The sequence below is a fragment of the Mesocricetus auratus genome, unplaced genomic scaffold (assembly GCF_017639785.1).
Source record: "Mesocricetus auratus isolate SY011 unplaced genomic scaffold, BCM_Maur_2.0 Super-Scaffold_100011, whole genome shotgun sequence".
Classification (NCBI taxonomy): domain Eukaryota; kingdom Metazoa; phylum Chordata; class Mammalia; order Rodentia; family Cricetidae; genus Mesocricetus; species Mesocricetus auratus.
This window is the reverse complement of record NW_024429195.1, coordinates 48,547,501-48,571,204: the sequence shown is the minus strand read 5'-3', so window position 1 is coordinate 48,571,204 and position 23,704 is coordinate 48,547,501. Positions and strand designations below refer to the sequence as shown.

Genomic DNA, 23,704 nt, shown 5'->3' with positions numbered 1-23,704 from the left:
TAATTAACTCAGCATTATCAGTCTTACTTAGAAAGCCTGCGTTTTCTAGTGGCTTGACTCTCAACTCTCACAAAGTAATTGAAAAATTCAAACTCTACTTTTTTCCCTTTTTTTGCTCTTAATCACTCTTAACCCAATTTTTGGAAAATTTGCTCACAGATATCTCTGGCTGGTGTTTTGGGGGTGCAGAAGGATTTCTCAGTCCCACTCTGTTGCAAATCCTGACATTTCTGTTGTGCCGTGGACCGCACCGGGAAGCTTTTTAGACTCACCAGAGAAATATCACATTTTAATTTTATAATTACTTCAGAAGAAAGCAAGCTTTTCCCTAGTGAAAGCTGGCATTCATTTCCTCCCAGCAACTTGTGTTTTCATAGTTTAACGATTATGGTCCGCCTTGGCAGTCATCAGACAGCCGAGAGTAGTGTGAAAATCTTGACTTTACAGAGATCAGGGTGAGGGCTTGGCGATTGTCTCCGGGAACTTTTACCCCAAACCTCAGTAGACTTCAGGGTATGAGGGTTATCTGGAGCCTGGATTGAGCCCATCAAAGGCTTCTTGTTCCAAGTTCCAGGCAGGAAAGTGAGGCCACAGCCACAGTGAGACCGGGTCAGTGCCGTGTGGAGAGTGGCCTGTCCCTGGCTCGCACAGCCAGGATGATGAATGGCTATTTGCAATGTGCATGTTCTGCGTCTTTTCAAGATCTGCAGCTCTTGCTGCAGGAGCAGCAGGGAAGAAAGCCATCCCTGCTGTGTGCAGCACATCTCCTGACAGTGATGAATGGCTCCCACTCCTGCCCCATGCAGGAGGCCAGGGGAAGCCGTGAGGTCTTCACAAAGGGAGGTGAACCAAGACAGACAGGCTTTGTCAGGCCACTGGGAAGAGAAAGAAAAGGGACACCCCACCATCTTGCTCCCTATTGATGGGGCACCCCTGTGCACACTCACACAGACCCTCACCTCTCCTTACCATTCCTAAGGTATCCAAGCTGCTTCCCAGCCTCCCTTTCTTCTCCTCAGAGCGACTGAGGAGTCATACCATCCCCATACCACCTACTTAGGTTGTATGTACTGTTCACCCCCATGTATGCTAGCTGGGGCTGTGTAACACGTGGTGCTCACACGGCTTCAAGTCATCTGGGAGAGTGTGAGAAGTCCCAGGCCTTCAGAAATTTCTGTTGAAGTAGATGGGATTAGGGGTCCACTACTTAGATTTTGCAGATCTATGTTGTATGCCTGTTGCATATGAAATATTACATTGAGAACGGGTATGATGAAGCCAGACTACCTTGCTGAGTCAGTTACCACGATATGGCTTTAACAAATCATGCCACTGTGGTTCCTCCAATTGTGATACGTGGTTAATTATAGTACCAAATGGTGGTTATATTATGAATTTATGTGCCAGGTAGGTGCCCAGCAGAACTTTCTTGTTCTAAGTGCTGGAGGAGTATCTAATTTATAATCATTAGATGTGCGTCTATATGTGTGCATGTGTGTGTATGCATGTGTGTTCGAGTGTGTATTGCATATGTGTATGTATGTGTGTGTGCATGTATGTATGTGTGTGCATAGGAGTGTGCATGTGTGTTCAAGTGTGTGTATTGTGTGCATGTATGTGTGCGTGTGTATGTATTGTGTATGTATGTGTGTATATTTATGTGCATGTGTATTGTGTATGTATGTATTATATGTGTGTATATATGTGTGTGAGCTATATAGGATTAATGGATGAATGGGGGCTTATAATCCAGAGTGCATTCAAATGCTTGTTTCCCAAGGAAATGAGAAGCTAGAAATCAAAAAGGGAAATAGGCAGTTTGGAGATGCAAATGTCAGCAGTGTCAGGGTATGTTGGCCGGCTCTGCCTGGCAGCTCTGCACTACAGCAGATTAGGTGAAGAGACAGGCGCAGCACAGCTGAGGTGACATTGCACTGTATGAGAGAGATGCTCTGTGCTGCCCAGATCCTCATGTCAACCCCTCTCTTCCTAGCACTGATTAGTCAGGTGCTTTTTATTCTATAGAATTCTTCAGACCTGCTCTTGCTTTAGGTCATTGACCCTGTGCCTTTCTGAGCCATCCCTGTAACAGCAGGGATACCAAGCTCCTCAATGACTAAGTCAAGACCTCCTATTGGAAGGAGCTAACCACATAGGACTGTGGTAGTCTGTCGACTGTTTTACTATATAGAAATGTAGAAGTTATTAACAAGGGTTTAAATACAAGACCTGAAGCAGTCGTGGAGGAAGCAGTTGTTTTTTGAGAGAGGAGATTGAGTTTGTGCAGGTGGTTACGTTAGAATCTAAAGGCGTAGACTCAGACAGGGGTCTCAACAGAGCTGGTGCTACCAGAATGGATATTGTTTGCGAAGAAAACAGCACAAGCAGAGGCCAAAGGGTTTAAGACAGAATGTGTGTTTTGGGAACTTAGAAGCCAGAGGTGATATTCAAAATGTTTTAATAATCAATGTGGAGAACATAGACTCAGCCTGTCGGATACAAGGGTCCCGGAAATCCCCTGCTGTGCTAGGCATTATTAAGCCTTTATTGACTATTGCATCCTGGGGACTCTGCAAAGGACACAGAGTACAGACAGGAGTCATTTCACAGCCGGTGTGTAATTATTTCAGTGTGGCACACAGTTAAATTGGTGCATGTCAGCTAGACATCGTTGCTTTGCTAGCGGTAGTGCCACATAACGAACACAGAGGATGTATAGTATAGCACAGGAGTGTGCTCGGAGTAGCAATAGCACTCACAGGGGAATAGTGTCACACTCCCTGGGGAACTTTGAAAGCCATGCTAAAGGTGGGGTGAAGCTGCGTGGCTTTACCTTTTCTCCCTTAAGAGCATTCTGTCTCTGTAAGGGAAGAGCGGAAGAAACAGGCAGGGAAGAAACAACATCAGTGGTGCATGGAGAAGAAAATAAGGGCCAGTCTTCTGCCCATCAACAGGATCCTATTTTAAGGAAATTCCAGAGAAGTAGATACCATAAACGCTCTTACAGATATCCAAGGTCCTTTACCAGCCTGCCAAGAAAGCATTCTTTATCTCCACCCCCACACCTCTGGTTATGATATTTCACTTTTATGGGAGATCGCTAAGACTATTTTCCTTCTCTATGCCCACTAAGTTTCAGAGTGAGAAATTGATGCCTCAGGTTTTGAGATAACAGACATTGAAGTGCTAACCCAGTGTGACCCAGGAGCATCTTCAGAAGCAGTGGGGCAGGGTGACAATTTAACACCCCTGAGAGCTGAGCTCACCCCAGGCACCCATCCAGAGAGCTAGCAAACACCAGCTCTAGACCCTAAAAGATCTCATCCTGTCACTGTGGTCCTCTTAAGTTCAGACGACTCCAAGACAGTGAAGGTAAGGTTTTGTGCTAGGAAGCTTGCTCTGGGCATCCCTTGTCTCTACCTTCCAAGGCTGCAATAACAAGTGAGCTGGCAGGTCCATTGTGCCTTATGTGGGTTTCTTGGGATCCAAACTTTTCACATTTGCCCAATGAGTACAACCACTGAGCTCGAGCCTGTGCGTGTATTTTCTTATTGGTGTAATGAAGATACACCCTAGCTCCCTTACTCGGTTACTAGAAGAATTATATATGTAAAAAAAAAAACAGCATTGAATAGAACAAAGGGAGGGTACCCTGAGTGTAGTTGTACAATAACCTGGAAAGTGTTAACAGTGGGGTGATAGCAGAAAGGTAACCAGTTGCTGTCTCTGTACCCTGACCTCTGTGATAGTTTCTCATCTTGATGCATGAGCCAGGAGTGTGTGCTCCTCCTACCGATGACGGCAGGCACCTTCACCCAGACCCAGGCCTCTTCCCTATGAACTAGGACGCCTAGGAACCCAAGGAATACGTGTCTGTTTCACTACACATTTCCGGAGTCTTGGAGAAGACTATCTCGTCTGTTAAAACAGAAGGCTGAGTAAGTGTAGGCTTGTCCACAACTCTCATGATTCTTGGTGATCCAGCGGAAGACCTTAAAGAGGACCAGCTCACTCTCTTGGGTGCTTGGGCTTTGCCTGTGTGGTGTTACCAATTAAGGTTCTTGTATAGAAAGTGTTGAAAGATATATCACTGGGTGTCGTCCCAAGTGTGGCTTCTTCCAGTGGCTACAGGGTTCTAAACTCTATGCTACTAATTCCCTGATGCCAGAGAAACAGTGGCTTTGTGAGGATTTTGAAGGCTGACATGAAGGCACTAGCCTATGCAGTTGGAATCTGTGACTAGAAATCTCTTGTGTTGTCTCTCCCTACCATTTGTGGCTATGTGGTCAGTTTGGTCATCTGGTTTTGTATATATTGACATGATGTCATACATAAAAGGCCAGTGTCAATGAAGTTCTTGTTTGTTTCAGAATGAATGGTCCCAGTGAAAGCTAAAATCACTCTCCGTTGGTCATAAAAGAGAGGATCTGTGATTGGGGACTGTGGGGAGAGTTAATGTTATCGATTAGAAAGAACACAAAGCTCTCTTAGCCAAGTCCTAATGCACACCCAAGAAAGCAGCAGATCAGAAATAATCATCAAATCTGGAATTTCCCTAAGATTGGTCCCGAAATAGCACTGGTTCTTATACACAGGCTTGATTCTAGTTTTCAGAAATGGACCCTCAGTATTTTCATCTTCTATGCAAGGCCTTTCTGCTACTCAGGTAGGGGCTAGGAGTCAGTAAATGACCTTAGCTTTCTTTACCTAATTAGCTTCGGATTCCAGCACCTGGTCCCAGCCCCCTCCCCCCAATAGATGATAGTCAGCAACATTAGGAATGAATAGGAAACACATGGCTTTTATCTGCTCAAAGCCTTAGCTCCTGGCTTGGAAGTTTATGAACGGGTTGTTTCTTTACCGAGGACTCACTGTGGGCGGGGACCCAGTCATAGACTTCGAAACCAGTTAGCATACAAAGGTAAGCATTGTCAACAAACCAAGCAGCATTCTATAGAAAGAAAATGGTTGTATGTAATAAATGTTGGCTTAATATGTGCTTGTTTATACCAGAATTAGAAAGATTGATACTTACATTTTTTACCGCTGATCTCGAAGTATAAAACCTCTCCTCTAATCCAATCAACTTCTCAAGTGAATATAGAGAGGCCAGTAAGATAAAACCTAGCTCTGGTCCTTGTGTGTGTGTGTGTGTGTGTGTGTATGGTGTGGCGTATGTGTGTTGTGTATGTGTGTGTACATGTTTGGGTATGTGTGTGTGCACAGCATACAGGTGCTCATACCTGTGGACATTAGAGATTTATGTCAGATGTTGTCCTATACCCTCAGATTTTGAACCTGGGTCTCTCACTGAGCCTAAATCTCGCCTTTGACTGCACTGACTGTCCAGTGAGCTACAGGAACCCACATATCCCACTACCCACAACCACCTAGTGCCAGGGTAACAGACATGTGCCTAACATAGTGCAGTATCCTAGTTTCCTTTTCTGTTGCTGGGATAAAGACCATGACAAAAGCCAATTTGGGGAGGAAAAGATTTATAACATCTTATACATGAGAGTCAGTCCATCATGAAGGGAGTCAGGACAGGAACTCAAGGCAGGAACCTGGAGGCAGGAGCTGATGCAGAGGCCATGGAGGAACACTGCTTACTGGCTTGTTCCCCGTGTTTGCTCAACCTGCTTTCTTATAGAACCCAGGACCACCAGTCCAGGGATGACACCACCCACCATGGGCTGGGCCCTCCCCCATCAATAATTAATGAAGAGGATGCGCCATAGACGTGCCCACAGGCTAATCTGATAGAGGTGATTCCTCCACTGCTGCCCCCTCTTCCCAGATGACGCTAGTTTGTGTCAGTGAAACAAAATCTACCCGGCTCATGCAACACGCCCCTTACCTGTGTGCCGTCTCCCCGGCCCCTTCTGTTTGCCTCTTTCCCTTCCCTTATACATAGACCTGCTGGGAACAAGAGGGGCATTTAGGCAAACAACAACAACAATAACAACAAAAGGCATGATTACCAGTCCCCAAACTCCAGATATGGTCCAGTTCAAGCATGCTAATACGTGAAAGAAAAGCAACTGGAATTTTCCTAGGGATTGTGGGTCAGCTCTGTCACTAGGGAGATTTCCTCCCCAGGACCAAACCTTAACCTCATTACAGGATGCTTTCCTCAGGAGACCAGGAGGCCCCTTTGATGTTGCCGAGATGGGGAAGGTGTTTACCTCCTCGCTTTGAACCTCAGTGTGCATCGGTGATGTGGTTGCCAACCCTGTTCGGTCTCTCACCAAACATGAATCATTTTCAGAGAGCTCGAACTTGGTATTTGTACCTGGGTCCAACAGAGATGTATCAAACTGCATGATGGCTTAACACTTATGACTGGCTAATATAAATGACACTCCAGGGACCAAAATTAGAAAAGAACAGATTTCTTTGGGAAGCCTCAAATTGGCCTCACCAGGGGTCACATAACCGAATAGCTATTGAAAATTGCCGCAGGCCCATGGATGTAGGAAGCCAGTGAGTCAGACTATCGCATGCACACGCATGCACGCACAACTTAAATTTGAAGTTAACTCAATCCTGCCGGGCAGTGCTGGCCCTACGGCAGAAAGTCAAACCAGGCCAAAATATAAAGGCTAGATTCCAAACTACCTTGCGGATACCAGATATCTTTTAGTTCCCTCAGTCTCTCCCCAGGGACCCATTCTCCACAACTCTGATAAGAGTCTGCTGTTTTAATGCTTGCGGCAGACTCAGTGTCCCTGACTGTCTGGCCCCATCTTTCCAGCAAGCCAAGTTCCCACCCACTGGCAAGCTTAAGATACATCTGAGGGTTTTCTCTAACACTTTGAAGCTGGGGTAAAAAATGGCTCTTCAAAGATAACATTTGAAAAGTAATAGTAGGACTTAAATACCGAATCTTGTGTGACTATGAAGGAGACATGCCCACGCGCGTGCATGCGTACATGCATGTGTATGTGTGTGTTTGTGTGTTTGTGTGTGTGTGTGTGTGTGTGTGTGTGTGTGAGCGCCCTCACACACACACATAGCTGGGAATGAGGGGGTGAGCTGCCTGCTAGCAGCCCACCAAAATCAGGAAGCAGCCTCCATTTCCGAGACTCCGTGGTCAGGCTCTGGGCTCGATGCTTTTGGAAATACAGATGGCTGGCAGAAAATAAGGAAGCATGAGGTGGCCGCCAGTCCCACATCGCTTTTTCCAGGAAGGCCTACAAAGAGTGGGGGTGGGGCGGGCCAGTCGAGGGAGAGCCGTGACAGATTCCAGTATTGCTTAATTGGGGCATTGCCAAGCTCTGAGAGCCACCGCTGGCATTTGGACTTCAAGCCTGAGTGATGTTTCCTCCTGGGCCTTGTGGGATGCGAGTGGCTGTTGAAACTTTGTTCTAGGAAGGTAGCAGTGAGGACCTGAGGGCAGGCTGCTTCTTTCCACCAACCCCCCATCCAAGAATGATAGGCCTGGTGAAAAGTGACTGTGCCTAGGCTAGGACTCTGTGCTGTGAAGAAAAGAGACTGCATGGGGCTCTCTCCTCCCTCCTGGAGAGGCAGTGGGCTTCCACCTCAAAGGGAAACCAACCCAGCAATTCTCCCTCTAGGTTGCTGTTCGGATCGCAGGCTTCCTACTGAGGCCTGGGGCTTGTTTGGATAAAGATGTGTGCAGGCTTGTGTATCATTGGTTGACAGCAGAAAGGGCTTAAGTTTTTAAGGGGTTCTGTGTCTCTACGGACATGTACTGTTTTGCCTCTGGTGACCAGTTTGTGTGTGTGTGTGTGTGTGTGTGTGTTTGTTTCTCGTTTTTTCGAGACAGGGTTTCTCTCTAACTTGAAAGGCTGTCCTGGAACTCGATCTGTAGACCAGGCTAGCCTCAAACTCACTGAGATCAGCCTGCCTCTGCCTCCTCAGTGCTGGGATTAAAGTCAGGCACCACCACCGCCCAGCCTGGTCACCAGTTCTTTAACTCCACATCTATATTGAATGAATGAGGTTCCTGTGACCTTAATAGTCCCAACTCATGCTTCATTAACAGGCTACCCCTCATAAAGTGCACATTTGTATTTAGGCCTTGCAAGCACCCTCCCAAGTATCCAGTTGAAGAAGCAAGTTCAGGCATTTCAGGGACTTTTCCTGCATTCACGCAGCTAGTACACGTGAGGGTTGCAGTATGACTTCCAAACCGCTGACTCTGAGCCTGGTGAGCTGTAGTTCACCACAGTGGGCTCTGAGCCTGGTGAGCTGTAGTTCACCACAGTGGGCTCTGAGCCTGGTGAGCTGTAGTTCACCACAGTGGGCTCTGAGCCTGGTGAGCTGTAGTTCACCACAGTGGGCTCTGAGCCTGGGGAGCTGTAGTTCACCACAGTGGGCTCTGAGCCTGGTGAGCTGTAGTTCACCACAGTGGGCTCTGAGCCTGGTGAGCTGTAGTTCACCACAGTGGGCTCTGAGCCTGGTGAGCTGTAGTTCACCACAGTGGGCTCTGAGCCTGGGGAGCTGTAGTTCACCACAGTGGGCTCTGAGCCTGGGGAGCTGTAGTTCACCACAGTGGGCTCTGAGCCTGGGGAGCTGTAGTTCACCACAGTGGGCTCTGAGCCTGGGGAGCTGTAGTTCACCACAGTGGGCTCTGAGCCTGGGGAGCTGTAGTTCACCACAGTGGGCTCTGAGCCTGGTGAGCTGTAGTTCACCACAGTGGGCTCTGAGCCTGGTGAGCTGTAGTTCACCACAGTGGGCTCTGAGCCTGGTGAGCTGTAGTTCACCACAGTGGGCTCTGAGCCTGGTGAGCTGTAGTTCACCACAGTGGGCTCTGAGCCTGGTGAGCTGTAGTTCACCACAGTGGGCTCTGAGCCTGGTGAGCTGTAGTTCACCACAGTGGGCTCTGAGCCTGGTGAGCTGTAGTTCACCACAGTGGGCTCTGAGCCTGGTGAGCTGTAGTTCACCACAGTGGGCTCTGAGCCTGGTGAGCTGTAGTTCACCACAGTGGGCTCTGAGCCTGGTGAGCTGTAGTTCACCACAGTGGGCTCTGAGCCTGGGGAGCTGTAGTTCACCACAGTGGGCTCTGAGCCTGGGGAGCTGTAGTTCACCACAGTGGGCTCTGAGCCTGGGGAGCTGTAGTTCACCACAGTGGGCTCTGAGCCTGGGGAGCTGTAGTTCACCACAGTGGGCTCTGAGCCTGGGGAGCTGTAGTTCACCACAGTGGGCTCTGAGCCTGGGGAGCTGTAGTTCACCACAGTGGGCTCTGAGCCTGGGGAGCTGTAGTTCACCACAGTGGGCTCTGAGCCTGGGGAGCTGTAGTTCACCACAGTGGGCTCTGAGCCTGGTGAGCTGTAGTTCACCACAGTGGGCTCTGAGCCTGGTGAGCTGTAGTTCACCACAGTGGGCTCTGAGCCTGGTGAGCTGTAGTTCACCACAGTGGGCTCTGAGCCTGGGGAGCTGTAGTTCACCACAGTGGGCTCTGAGCCTGGGGAGCTGTAGTTCACCACAGTGGGCTCTGAGCCTGGGGAGCTGTAGTTCACCACAGTGGGCTCTGAGCCTGGGGAGCTGTAGTTCACCACAGTGGGCTCTGAGCCTGGGGAGCTGTAGTTCACCACAGTGGGCTCTGAGCCTGGGGAGCTGTAGTTCACCACAGTGGGCTCTGAGCCTGGGGAGCTGTAGTTCACCACAGTGGGCTCTGAGCCTGGGGAGCTGTAGTTCACCACAGTGGGCTCTGAGCCTGGGGAGCTGTAGTTCACCACAGTGGGCTCTGAGCCTGGGGAGCTGTAGTTCACCACAGTGGGCTCTGAGCCTGGGGAGCTGTAGTTCACCACAGTGGGCTCTGAGCCTGGGGAGCTGTAGTTCACCACAGTGGGCTCTGAGCCTGGTGAGCTGTAGTTCACCACAGTGGGCTCTGAGCCTGGTGAGCTGTAGTTCACCACAGTGGGCTCTGAGCCTGGTGAGCTGTAGTTCACCACAGTGGGCTCTGAGCCTGGGGAGCTGTAGTTCACCACAGTGGGCTCTGAGCCTGGGGAGCTGTAGTTCACCACAGTGGGCTCTGAGCCTGGGGAGCTGTAGTTCACCACAGTGGGCTCTGAGCCTGGTGAGCTGTAGTTCACCACAGTGGGCTCTGAGCCTGGTGAGCTGTAGTTCACCACAGTGGGCTCTGAGCCTGGTGAGCTGTAGTTCACCACAGTGGGCTCTGAGCCTGGTGAGCTGTAGTTCACCACAGTGGGCTCTGAGCCTGGTGAGCTGTAGTTCACCACAGTGGGCTCTGAGCCTGGTGAGCTGTAGTTCACCACAGTGGGCTCTACCAGGAAGGAGGAAGATCCAGGAAGAAAGGTCCTCAGGGGAGGAGAGACATCCAAGGCCATGTCGAGAGGTTAGTGGAAGAATGTGACTCACTGGTGTGTGTCACTGGGGATCCCAAGGCGACCGACCGCAGATTCTGCTGTCCCCAAAGGGAGAGCGGCCTTCAGTTCCCCCAGAAGGGATCATGTTCTCTTTAAATGACTTAGAAGCTCTGCTAAGGAAACCAGTTAAGGGAAAGGAGCAGTTTTTCTGCCCCCCTTTTTTAGTGAAAGGTGGAAACTTAGGAGAAAAGGGAATGTGTAGAGTGCTCTGTGTACATGATGTCCAAGTGTGTACTCTGGACTCCAGTCAGGGAGTCACGGCAGAGGACTGGAGAGGTAGTTCGGTTGCTAAAGTTGGTGCTGTATGAGCATGAGGAGCCACATTATTTAAAATCGAGCCTCTGTCTTAATCCCAGGCCTGGGGGGGCAGAGATAGGTAGGTGCTCTGAGACTGGCTGGCGAGACAGCCTAGACTAACTGGTAAGCTTCAGGTGAGAGACCATGTCTCAGAAAAACAAAGTGCTTGACCCCTGAGGAATGACACTTGAGGACGTCCTGCGTCTCCACCCAGGAGAGCACAGCGGTGCACCCCACGGACATGATCCTCCAGGCCTCCCCACCCACCCACATGTATCAGATTGTGTGGGAGGGGCTCCTCTGCCTGGGTATGAAGGACTCTCCCAAAGAAGAACTTCATTCTCCTTTTTGGCCTTCTCCTCCCTCCTACTCTTGCTTCTTGGAGTTTCACGTCTCCAAGTCCTTGCTAAAGCCATTGTCCTGCCTGTGTCCCCAACATAGATAGACTACAGATACGGCTAAGATACTTCTCAAGTGAGAGGCAGACCTGTAAACTGGGTTAACTTAGAAGATTATGTATGCAAAATAACATAACTGAAGTTAATATGGTGTCTTGGCAACACCACACAGTGTGCAGAACTGTGATTTTTAAAAGTGGTCATCCCAAAGGGTGTTTAGGAATTACCTGTAGAAAATAGCCATTTGGAGATTCATAAATGGTGTCCTAATTACTTTGCAACATCTATTAATATGTATAAGTAATGAAAGAGAACCTGAAATTTTTTCTTTTGTATTAATTTATTTTTTACATCCCAATCCCAGTTCCCCCTCCCTTCTCTCCTCCCACACCCCCCCCTCCCCGCACCTCCCATCTGCTCCTCGGAGAGGGTAAGGCCCTCCCTAGGAAGTCTACTAAATGTGTTCCATCATCTACTTGAGGCAGGACCCTGTGTCTAGGCTGGGCAAGTATCTCTCCATATAGAATGAGCTCCGCTAAGTCAGTTTGTGCATTAGTGTTAGATCTTGGACCCACTGCCAGTGGCCTCATATATTGTCCCAGTCACACCATTGTCACCTACATTAACAGAGTCTAGTTTGGTCTTATGCAGATTCCCCATTTGTCAGATCTGAGTCAGTGATCTCTCATTAGCTCGGGTCAGCTGATTCTGTGGGTTTCCCCATCATGGCCTTGACTCCATATTATTGCCCCTCCCTCATTTCAATTGTACTCCAGGAGCTTGGTCCATTGGTTAGTTGTGGATTTCTGCATCTGTTTCCATCTGTTTCTGGAAGAAGGGAGAACCTAGAATTTTAATATAAAGGGCACTACTAGTAGAGAACGTAGCTCTGATTTTTAGCCAGAGAAAAGTCCGATGGGGGCAAGGTGAATGGAAACACTAAGACAGGGGTATGTCGTCTTAGACAGAAACTCACTAGCTGAAGGTAACAGGGCAGCCTTCATTCATTCACTGAGATGTTTAGCTAGTCTGGGTTCTGTCCACAGTGTGCCTGCCTGCAAAGTTGTATGTAGGAAGGGAAGGCAGAGCCTATGAAAGAAGTCACTGTCCTCATAGAACTAATGTTCAGAGCAGAGATGGAACATAAACACAAGCTAGAGGAGGCTTAACCCAAGAAAACCCTTTTAAATTTTTCTCTTGTGGACTGGGGTCTGTTTTGTTTGGTTGCAGCTAGGGGTTTTTGGGTTTTTGGGGGGGTTGGTTTTTTTGTGTTGTTTTGATTTGATTTATTTATTAGGTACATACTGTTCTGCCTGCATGTCAGAAGAGGGCACCAGGTCACATTATAAATGGTTGTGAGCCATCATGTGGTTGCTGGGAATTGAACTCAGGACCTCTGGAAGAACAGTCAGTGCTCTTAACCTCTGAGCCATCTCTCCAGCCCTGTTGTTGTTTATTTTCACTCAGGGTCTCAATCTGTAACCATAAAGCCCCCCTATATACTGGCATGCATGTGTGGGTACACAGTACAAATACGATTCCTTGATCTTTTAAGAACAAGATCCAAATCAAAAGAATAATTTCATTCTTAATTAGATCATATCTCAAGAGCTTTCACTTAAGATAAGTGCCAATCTCAAGGACACTGTCAGACTAGAAAGCCCACAGAGGGCCCTTGTCACAGTCTGTGATGTTTGATTAGCCAATGTGTTGAGTAAATGGTGGCCAGAGCAGTGATAGATGTTCCCCAAGGTCCTGTGAAACGTAGTTGAAAGAAGTAAGGAAGAGGAAACAGACAGTCCATTCCAGATGTGTCCAGAGTTCTCAAACAGGAAACATTGTTTGGTTTGAGACAATGGCTCTCTCTATGTAGCTCAGAACTCACTCTGTAGACTAGGCTGGCCTTGAACAGAGATCTGTCTGCCCCTGCCTCCAGAGTGCTGGAATTAAAGGTGTTTGCTACCATGTCTGGCCTGAAACTAGTTTGTCTGAGGGTGTTGCCTCTAAGGTAGGAAAAGCCAAGAATGTAGTAACCCATTAGAAGTCTTTCATTCATTTCTCATCTCATGAATATTCATAAGGGAGTTGACCTAAGAGTGATCTAAGAGTCTTTCACATGCTTATTTTAGTGTGCTGTCTTAGAACAAGTGCTTGCTTGACTATAATCCCTGATCAGTTATATTATGATTAATCCAGTGACTGATCTGGTTTTGAAATTTTTCTATTCATTTAACAGAATTTTCCAAATCTTAGAGTCTATAACAAAGGAATTAGCCCTATGACCATACATTCTTGGTTATAACATCAAACAACCTTCGCTTGGTGTCTTGGTACTCTCAAATACCACTATCCTCCTTTCTCCTCTCCTCTCCCCTCGGTGAAGGAGAGAGGGGCTGTGGACAAGTTGGAAGCATGAATGCTATGATCTGAACGAGGAGGATGTGTAAGACTGTGTTCTCGCGCACACAAGCTCTTGAACGCCTGCTCATGCTCATTTGAGAGGCTTTCTCAGCCCGTTTCCTTCCCCCTCTTTGAAGCCATACAGTCTCTCCTCTCAATAATCAGGCTGATGAGGGCCTCACTGCTTAATTCTCCTCCAATGTAAGCTCTCTGGAGCTAGGTCAATAGCAGAGTCAAAGATGGCTATACATTAGAGTTTCCTTGGAAGTTTTAAAAACAAAATACCTGATGCCCAAGTCTCTTTCCCAGAGAGTCAGTCAGCTTTAATTGCTCCATGATGTGGCCTGGGCCTCAGGATGTTCTCAAGTCCTGGCAGGTGGTTCATTATATAGCCGAGGTTGAGAACCACTCAACACAGTTGATCCCGAAGCTGAGGCTAGATTCTAATAATAGCTTTATTTGTTCCCCCAAGTGGCTTATGTACGACAGTGTTTAAAATAGTTCATGTGAGTATATGAAACATCAAAGTGACTAATTTCCACTTTATGTTAATTTGATAGGTTTAAGGGAAGGAAATAGTGTGTTGTTCTTGTTTTTTTCCTTTGATTTCTGGATTATTCCAGCTCACCTGCCGGGGACTGCAGTGGCTTTCCTATACTCTGAGCAGGGCTGTGCTGGGCACATACTGAGCTCTGTACATCTTGTTTGACCAATGCGGACACTAAGGTTCACAGAATACATCCACTTATTTAGTGCTATACTCAAACCCAGGGGGGATCTGATGACAAAACCTCACTGATTCTCCAATCATGGAAAGAATGGCATGCACAAATATTTCCCTGGACAACCAGGTGTATTTTCTTTCACCTTGAGGGCACACGCTTTTAAAACCTTTTCATCTTCAGGTTAGCGTGCAGCCAGTGAGTTCCAGCATGACGTCTTTATCACGTGCTGTCATACTTTGTTCTCAGTGCCTTTTCATCCGGGTTGCATGCTTTTATATATCAAGAACATCCGTAAATTTGATTTCACCTCCACTCTCCAGTTGCCTAAAGTACAGGTCTGGGGGGCCACTTAATAAATGGCCTTTCTCCATGCGTTCTAAACCTACCATACCCTGTCCTTACTTATTCTAACTAATAACTTCTGACTTTGCTCGATTAATGAAGTCCTGAGGACCCCAGCATATGTTCATTCTGGGGTGGTGAATGAGTAGTGATACCCACACCCCATTTTGCAGAAATGGAAAGTGTTACACCAAAAGTTAATCCCCTGCTAAATTCTCCTAATAGCTGCCCTTAATTGGGTCCTTAATGAGCAGAGGCTCTGTGCTGAGTCCTTTGTGTCTCATGCAGTACCCTCACTTTACAAACAGGAAAGCAAAAGCAGAAGGCTAGCTCTGTTTTAACCAGGGGGCATAGCTACTAACTGCCTGTGGTGTTTGCTTTCTGGTTTTGAACTTGCTTGTGGGTAGATTTGGGACGCATGGTTTCATTCACTGGCAGTGACATCTAGACAACTATGTCAGCCATAAACCGATGAAGTATAAAGTGTTTTTCTGTGTGGCGAATGGTCCTCTGAAAGCTATTGAGAAGCAATTTTCTGCCAACCTTGACTCTCATCCAGAGGTCAAACGGGTGCTGTAGCATCCATCCCCAACCACCCCAATAGAAGGTGTTTGATGTAAACATCCCCTGAAGGTGAGAACTGGCTCGTGGAGGGTGTCTACACTCCATTTACGCCCCAGCACTGCTGCTTATCACTGTTGCAGACTGCAAGAAGAGTCCAGTGGCTGCCGGATCACTTTGTTATCCCAAAGGCACTAGGAACAGAATTCCATCTCCCCTTCTCACTAATCATAAGTAACTTTCTCCCTCTTTCAGAATACAAAGACTTGGTATTTCCTGCCTTGTCAAAGCACGCACGCGCGCGCACACACACAATTCTGTATGGAGAATGGAAAATAACTATATAAGCAGAGAGGCAGGCAGTGTTGTGAAGTGATAGAATCTCTAGGAAAATGAGGTTCCTAGCAGCCTGAGTCAGGGTGAAGGGTCATTAATTGATTACAAACCTGTTTTTAACATGTTGTTTGTCCCCCTCCAGGGCATACAAAACCATTGAGGATGACGACTTGAAGTTTCCTCTTATATATGGAGAAGGCAAGAAGGTAGGTTTAAGTTCAGCCCTGGAGAGGCATCTGTAGCCCTGTGTGCTTTGTATAGCCCCTGGCAGTTTGTGTGCTCCATTCAGCAGTGTGGGATTTTATAGCCATGACAACTTGAATGAACATCGCATCCACCATTCTTTAGGTCACCTGTCTTGAGGGTCCAGAGTGTGGCAGGATTTGAGGGGTATGGGTGAGCAGTCAGTTTTGTGAAAATACCATCCCTTTCCCTGCCCATTTGAGTCACTCTTTAACCAATTCCACATACATCATCCTATTTTATAACTGACATCAGCTCAGAGGCAAGTCAAGCTGGCTGTGTTAACTCTACTCGGTAGACAAGGCAGCTGGAACTTCAAGATTAAAACATCCCAGCAGAACCACACAGTCAGCAGAGGACAGCCCTGGTGTAGAACTCTGGCTATCTGCTATAGGCTGGTATCCTTTCTTTCCACCACTGATACTCAAGACTTTGCAAGTCGGCTTTTTCTACTTGCCCCAACAAAAGGATTCCGGAGTGTCATTGCAATTACGCTACAGCATCAAGAGCCCCAATTGAGATAACAGAACCATCACTGGGTCCAGTGCCCCTGTCAGAAGTAAACGCTGGATGACATGGTTGAACCCAAAACAGATTGTACACATGAGACATGTGTGAGCAGATTTGACGGAAGTCCGGACACCAGTGCTGAGATGAATAACCTTTGAACCCATACTCTACAAACACAACTCACTTCCATTCATAGTTAAGTGTTTCAATTAGAAGTGGACAGTGTGGCCACCAGAAGATTCTTCAAGGGAACTGTCTATTGGTATTATATAGTATTCATCCAGAAGAAATGACTCACAAGAATATCAAAGCAAGGTCTCCAGTGTGGCCCAGGACTGTCCCTCCCAGTCCTGACCTTGATATATGTGTCAATACTGAATAAACTCCTGCTTATGTTCATCGTGCTCTCCTGAACAGGGAAATGGACTGCTGCCTTTCTTAGAAGGTTATGGACATGGAAATTTTTCAAAAATAATCTTTCTTCTGAAGAATTTCATATATGTCTACAATGAGACATGATATCCATCATATCCATCACTCCATTTCTCCCCTCCAGTTGTCTCCCTATTCTCCCCAACATATCCCACTCCCAACTTCGTATCTTTTGTTTTGTTTTCTTTGTTTTTTTTTTTTTTTTGATAATCGGCTTATAGTATCCAATTAGTACTTCCCTTGAGTTCATGGTGTAAGGCCATCCTCTGGGGCATAGGAAACATACCAATGGCTACACTCTCAAAGAAGAGTGATTCTCCCTTCCCTGGCAGTTATCAACTGCCAATTAACTCCTCTCAGTCTGAGGGGTGATGTGTGTGGAGCACCTCCCCCACCTATGCTGGAATTTTAGCGGGCTTGGTCTTGTACAGGTAAGCACAGATTCAACAATGAGGTTAATTGAAAAGTCTGATTCACCAACATATCCCAAAGCCTCTCAGTCAGCTCAAGAAGGAGGGCAATCCTGTGATAAGGGATGGGCAAATTCTGCCCATTGTAGCCTGTTGTGTTACAGAAAGCTACATTGTAGCCTGTCACACTATAGGAAGCCACATTGTAGCCTGTTGTGCTGTGTAAAGCTACATTGTAGCCTGTTGCTATATGGAAAACCACCATACACTCTCTACTCCACTCTGGAGGAAGGTGGGTATGCCATCCTTGTCTGAGTTCTTGGTTTCTTGGAGTTCTTTAAGGTTTTTCTTCCCTCTTTGCAAACTCCTACTCTGACATGTGAGTATATTTTCACAGCTGTTACTTTTTATTTCCTGGAATTCTTGTGGATAACACCTGTATATGTGTAAACAAGTTCAGTCACTTCCAATAGCATTTGCATTCTTTGGTCTAAACATGGGCATGTGGTTTTTCCACCCAGAGAAGCTGCTGTTGCAGGGAGACGGCAGAACGGCCACGAGAGAGAGACTCAGAATGTATTTTAAGCTGAACATTCCTTAACTAGAACGAGACCCGTCCAGCTTCAAAACCCATCATCGAGGGCTTCTGGTGTCTCTCTGGTCCCAGGTCCCTGGGTTTCACATCCCTGTTTATTTTTTTATACCCTTTGAATCTGTACCTTATATGTCATGGAGCTCAGTAAAGATGGCTCAGTGGATTATAGTGTGTTTTTTTCTTCTTTCTTTATAAGTTCTTTCTCTCTTTTCCTTTTACATGTATTTATTTATGAGCCACAGCACATGTGTTAGAGGTCAGAGGACAACCTGCAGTTCCTTCCCTCCATCGTGTGTGTGTTCCAGGGTTGAAATTTAGGTTGTCACTTGACGGCAAGTGCCTTTGCAATGTCCCCTGAATTTAGTGCTGCTGCTCTTATTTATTTCGTCCTGGCCTCTATGAGGTATCTATTCTTACTACTCAAGTAAAAGAAAAATCCCAGCTTTGAACTACAGTATCATATGGGCTCTATTATTGGTGACCTAATGTTAATGCCATTAAGCTTCATGTCGCTCAGCATAACAGGCAATCTGTTCCTCCGTGTCTGCCTATCTGATACTGTCCATTTTTTTGGCACCAAACTGTATTGCCTCCACCATGGGACTGTCTTGGTAGAATTTTTTTTTCCTCTAAATCCACATATCCCGTTGTTCATGTGCCTTCCAGGGCACATTTTATGTATTAATTAGATATGTACCTCTTGCCTCCTTTACCAAGTTCCTTCATAGTAGAGATGAAGCTCTGTGGTCCTTCCACATGGCGGGTACATATAGTAGCTGCTTTAGGAGACATTTAAGGTGACTGTGCAGATATTAATGTAATATGTTAATTCCATAAGCCATTATAAATAAGCTTAGAGAAAGCATGAGGCTACAGTCTAGAAATCTGGGCATAAACATGTTAGTGACACTTTATTACTTTCTGCCAAGAAAGGATTTGTAGGAATATACAGGTAGATCATGGAATTGCTAAAGATTTATTTTCTCTAGCCATAAAACTTAATAGTTGAGATTTGCAAAGGCAGGATCTGCCTCAGACTCGCTTCATCTTTTGTTATTGCCTCTGATGTTGCCAAGGATGTAGCTAGTGTCCAGCAAATACTTATAGAGTGAGTGTGTGGGTGGATGGGCCGAGGGGGGGGGGTTCGATGTTCTTGGTCTAGTATAAACTGATTTCAGCAGCTGTAGATGGCACATGTGTTACAGTTAGCGTATTCTCAGAGCTTTCCACTCCAGGCTCTACAGAAGAAAACTGAGGACAGACAGCAGAACAACATAGTAAGCCTAAGATAGAGCAGTGATTTTGATGAGCCCTTCCTTCTTAATACCACACATCTCAGTTAACAGCCAACAGCATAGATTGATAAGCAAGAGGACCTGGGGCAGGATGCCATCACTGTGTGTATTTCTGGTAACTCTCTGCTTATATTCCTAGGCCCGGGTAATGGCAACTATTGGAGTGACCAGGGGACTTGGGGACCATGACCTGAAGGTTCATGACTCCAACATCTACATAAAACCATTCCTGTCTTCAGCTCCAGAGGTACCACATGAAGTTTTTGTTTATATTCTGTACAAGAAAATACTTGGTGTATTATGCCTTCCCTGACCTCACCCCACATCCAAACAACAGCCAGCATGGCTTACATGTACTAATGATGTCACCCTGTTCTCACTCCAACTACCTGGATTCATACCCTCACCATCTCCTACTTACTGAGCCGTGTCGACTCCTCATCACCTCCTCCAATTCCTCCCACATGTTGCTATAAAGTGACTCTTCCCAAAGGACCATTCTGATTCCTCACATCTCGGCAGTCTTCGGTGGCACCCATGGCCTGGAGCATAACCCAACTCCAGTTGCCATTCCAGGCTTGCCATCTGATCTGACTTTTTAATCGGATCTCTATTCTCCTTCACAAACCAAATGAACTCAGCTACCGTGTCTGACCTTAAATTTCTCATGCTTGTTTACATCTAGTCTTGCCAGGAATGCTCTGCTCCCCATCCACAGCACCCAGTTCTCTCTGTGGTTTAGCTCAAATGTATCTCCTAAGGCAGTGTTTCTCAACCTGTGCGTCCCAACCCCTGTGTCAAACCTCTGTCTCCAAAAACATGTACATTATGATTCATAACAGTGGCAAAATTGCAGTTATAGAATAGCAATGGAAATAATTTTATGCTTGGGGGTCAACACAACATGAGGAACTGTATTAAAGGGTGGCAGCATTAAAAAGGTCGAGAATACTGGTTTAAGAGGACATCCTGATATTTGTCCCTCAGATGGAAGTCTTATGAGATATTTTTGTTCAAGACGTTGTAGCTCAGCTATTCATCTATGTATTTCCTCACTTGATTTTAGTTAACCAGAGGATTTGTGTCATTCAAGTGTCATTTGGAAAGTTCATTGAAAAATATATTTGCCATTTTGTCCATTTAAAAAAATCCTATAATATTTCCTACAATTCTGGAAATGTTAGGAGATTTTATGTTGGCTTTCATAGTGTATTATTTAGAAAGGATTTGTCTCCATGTTAAAGAAAAAAATCTAATAGTATAAAAATCTAATTGTAGGCCAAGTATGGTGACACATGCCTGTAATCCTAGCAAACACTGCTAAAAGTTCAAGTCAGCCTGGTCTACATAGCAAATTATCCAGGACTACATAGGGAGACTGTCTAGAAAGACAAATGGAGCGGGGCATAGTGGTGCCCACCTTTGATGCCAGCTCTTGAGAGACAGGGGCAAGGGGATCTCTTGAGTTCGAGGCCAACCTGGTCTATAGAGTTAGCTTCAAGCTGGAAGGCTAGATAATGAGACCCTATTCCAGAAAATAAAGAAACTAAATGTAATGAGGGTTTATAAATTTTTCTCACACAGTAAGACTCTGTTTTTGTTGTTATAGGTTTTGTGAGTTTGGGCTTTGCTTTGTCTTTTTTATTTTCACTTATTCTGAGAATTTCAAACATGCACACATATATTTTTATCAGTGTCCCCCAATGCCCAACCCTGCTCCCAGGTTCCTTACTTCATGTCCTCCTCTTTTCTTTCTTTCCATTTTTTGGTGGGATGGAGGGAGGCTGGGGTTTTAAGACAGGGTTTCTCTGTGCAGCTCCAGCTGTCCTTGAAGTTACTCTGTAGACCAGGCTGGCCTCGAACTCACAGAGATCCTCCTGCCTCTGACTCCCGAGTGCTGGGATTAAAATCATTCACCACCACCACCTGGCTTGTTTCCTTCTTTATAATAACCCACTGAGTCCAGTTATTGCTGCTCAGATGTACACAGGTGTCAGGTCATCCGCTAGGATGAATAGCATCCCAGAGACCATAACCTCTAAAGCAAAATGGTGTTCCCTCCCCCAGCAGCCTGCAGCTTCCTGTAGCTCTTCAGCTAGGGATAAGGCCTCATGGGTACCTCCTCCATGAAAAGTGTGGGGACAGGCTCCCTCCCCACATATGCTCCCTTAAGTCTCATTGATTAAAATCATGTCACTCTTCTAGCCGCAGAGGCTAGGAGAGAGATAAGTTTAGTTCCCGGTTTCTGTGGGAGAGGTGAGCAAGTCAGAAACCAGCATTGTTTGCCATACCATGAAAAATGAGCTTTTAAAGTCGATGTTACACTGGAAATGTCCAGAATGTATAACCATAGTTCCATCTGGTTGTTCTGCTCAAGAGTAGGTGCCAGGCTTAGGAGGTTGTATATTGGAGGGTAGCAGTCCATTGCATGCTCTACCACTGAGATACACCACACACACACACACACACACACACACACACACACACACACACACACACACACACACACACACACACAGCACACTAGTGTGTGCTGGAGATGAGAATTTGGGACGGGGGTCTCGTTGTATTGCCCAAGGTCCTCCTGGTTTGGCCTCCCAATCAGCTAGTACTACAGATGTGAGGTTCTACCCTCCCCAGTAGGTGCTATTCTAATGTAGGTCATTTTGATTGTAGGAAACATAAACTCACTCAGAGTAACCCCCGAAAGGCAGTGTTTAATTATATTGGAAGGCATACTTCTGGTGTCTACAGAATGAATATCTAAATAAGCAGGCTTATTTACCAGAGTAGGCCTGGAATGAACAGCAAGGCCATCTCAGCAAAAGCCTGTGAGAGAAGGTCTGCTCTCCACTTAGCCATCCATGTATCACAAACCACCCGGCCCCACACCCACACATCTGTACTGTAGAGGAGTTTTGATGGTCCCCATTCACCTTTTATCAAAGGCTACAAGTGGCTTCCAGGCTCACTTATAGCCTTTCAGACCATGTGCCCACTCCATTATCCATGGGCACAAACAGCCACCCAGGCCCAGTTCCCCTGCAGGACTCCAGACAAGGACAATTCATTTTGAGCGTGTCGGCATTGGAGCTGGCATGGGAATTTCTAGGCATAAACATTAGGCATGAGAGATGTATTTCCCAGTAGGCCCTGAGGTTGTACATGAAGTTGCCTTAGTAAAAATGGTAGCAGTCTACATCCAGAACCAACAGGTGTCTTCTTTCTGGGCTCCCACAACAGTTCTACATGGCAAGGACCACAGCTAGACACAACGTCCAAAGTCCCCTGGAGTTCCAAATCCCTCCACGCTGGCCAACATCAGGACCTGGGAATTACCGCTAAAACTGCGTCTTGCCAGAGAAAAGTAATAAATTCTGAACCCTGGACTCTCCTTCCTTTGAACTCCACTGAGCACAGGGTTTGTAACTGGGCCCATAAAACTGTGCTCTCCCCCTTGGGGGGAAGGCATTCATCCAACATGTTAAATGGCACCCTCACCTCTGTCCTTTGTACAGAAGCCTCCCTGGGGATCGCAGGAAACGCTAATTAAGCATTTTGCTCTTTCCAGCAGCCTTATAACTCCTTTCTCAGGATCCCTCCCCCGTTTCACTCAGGCAGGTACTGCTTTATGGAGGGGAGAGTGGCTCAGTGTGGTTGGAAGGACAGCGGTCTGCTGCAGTTAGACTTTAGAGCGGCCAGCCACAGTGCTGCCCTTTGCCTTAGAAAATGCCCTCTGTGAAGGGCTTTCAGAATGGGAATGGGGCGGGATGCTGATTGTTGACTGCGGCCATCATGCTCAGATTAGGTGTCAGAAATGGCTTTCTCGTGTTTACTTGAAACCTTGTCCTTGTACTTTTAGAATGTCTGTCTCCCCTCGCAACAGACTTAGGATTTTACAGGCAGCATCTCATCCCTACCAGAGCTGGGACGCTAACAGTTATTGGACCCATGTTTTACACTGGGGCACTGGGACTCAGGGAAATCACTCCTCGAGGCTCTACAACTGTCGAGTAGCAAGCTGAGCTTGCAACCCACATCTAATTAGTGACAGGGTCATGGCAGTGAGAGCTTAGGATCAGCGACTCACCATATACTGGTCCTAGGGCTCCATAGAGGACACCTCTGTCTTGAACACGAACCCTTGGTCTTATTACCTCAGTGGCTTGAGTTTCTCAGAGCAATACTGTTGACCTCAGGCTAAAGCTGAAGATGATGGTGTAGTCAGAAGGGTAATTGGGAACGACAGTAATGGCCTCTGTATGTATATAAACCTAGGCCAGACAGAACTGTGTAAAATATGATGGCGTGCCTACAATTTGGCTTAATGGATGTGTAGTGTATATACCAAAATCTCCTGCACAAGATTAAATTTGTTATACATATTTTAAATGTTTCCAGATGGAGGGGCCTCCGCCAGAGTCAGAAGAAGGGGGGGGGGTGAGGGTTCCATTAGAAAAGGAACAGTTTGAACTGGCTACTGTGGAGGTTAGAAAAAGAAGATAGTCTGTGTGTCATGTCCCCCCACCCCACCCCCACCCTCCATCTCCATTCCTTAAGGCTAAAACCCTTTACCCAAGGGGATGGTGATAAAATCATACCCAAGAGAGAAATGGCTAGGCAGCTTCTGTTGGGATCCCAGAAAGGCAAGTTAATTTATTTACGCCATCTAATGAAGAACCACAGACTCTCTCCCTGTCTTCATTACCTCCCCCCTCGGCTCACAAGCATGCCACCCTCACGCCCTGTGACTTCCTCCGAGTATCTCCCTGCTATGCTTTGACTCTGCCAAACATGGGTCT

General features: G+C 46.6%; 1 protein-coding gene across 2 annotated transcripts in view; it reads left to right on the top strand.

Annotated features, from left to right (window-relative positions):
- The window catches only part of Ppm1h (protein phosphatase, Mg2+/Mn2+ dependent 1H), a 235,411-nt gene that overhangs the window by 181,253 nt on the left and 30,454 nt on the right, over positions 1–23,704 (top strand). For both annotated transcript variants that reach the window (XM_040754792.1, XM_040754793.1), the window contains exons 7-8: positions 15,560–15,623; positions 19,042–19,149. In XM_040754792.1, the coding sequence (XP_040610726.1) occupies positions 15,560–15,623; positions 19,042–19,149 (172 nt within the window). The remainder of the gene's footprint in view (positions 1–15,559; positions 15,624–19,041; positions 19,150–23,704) is intronic.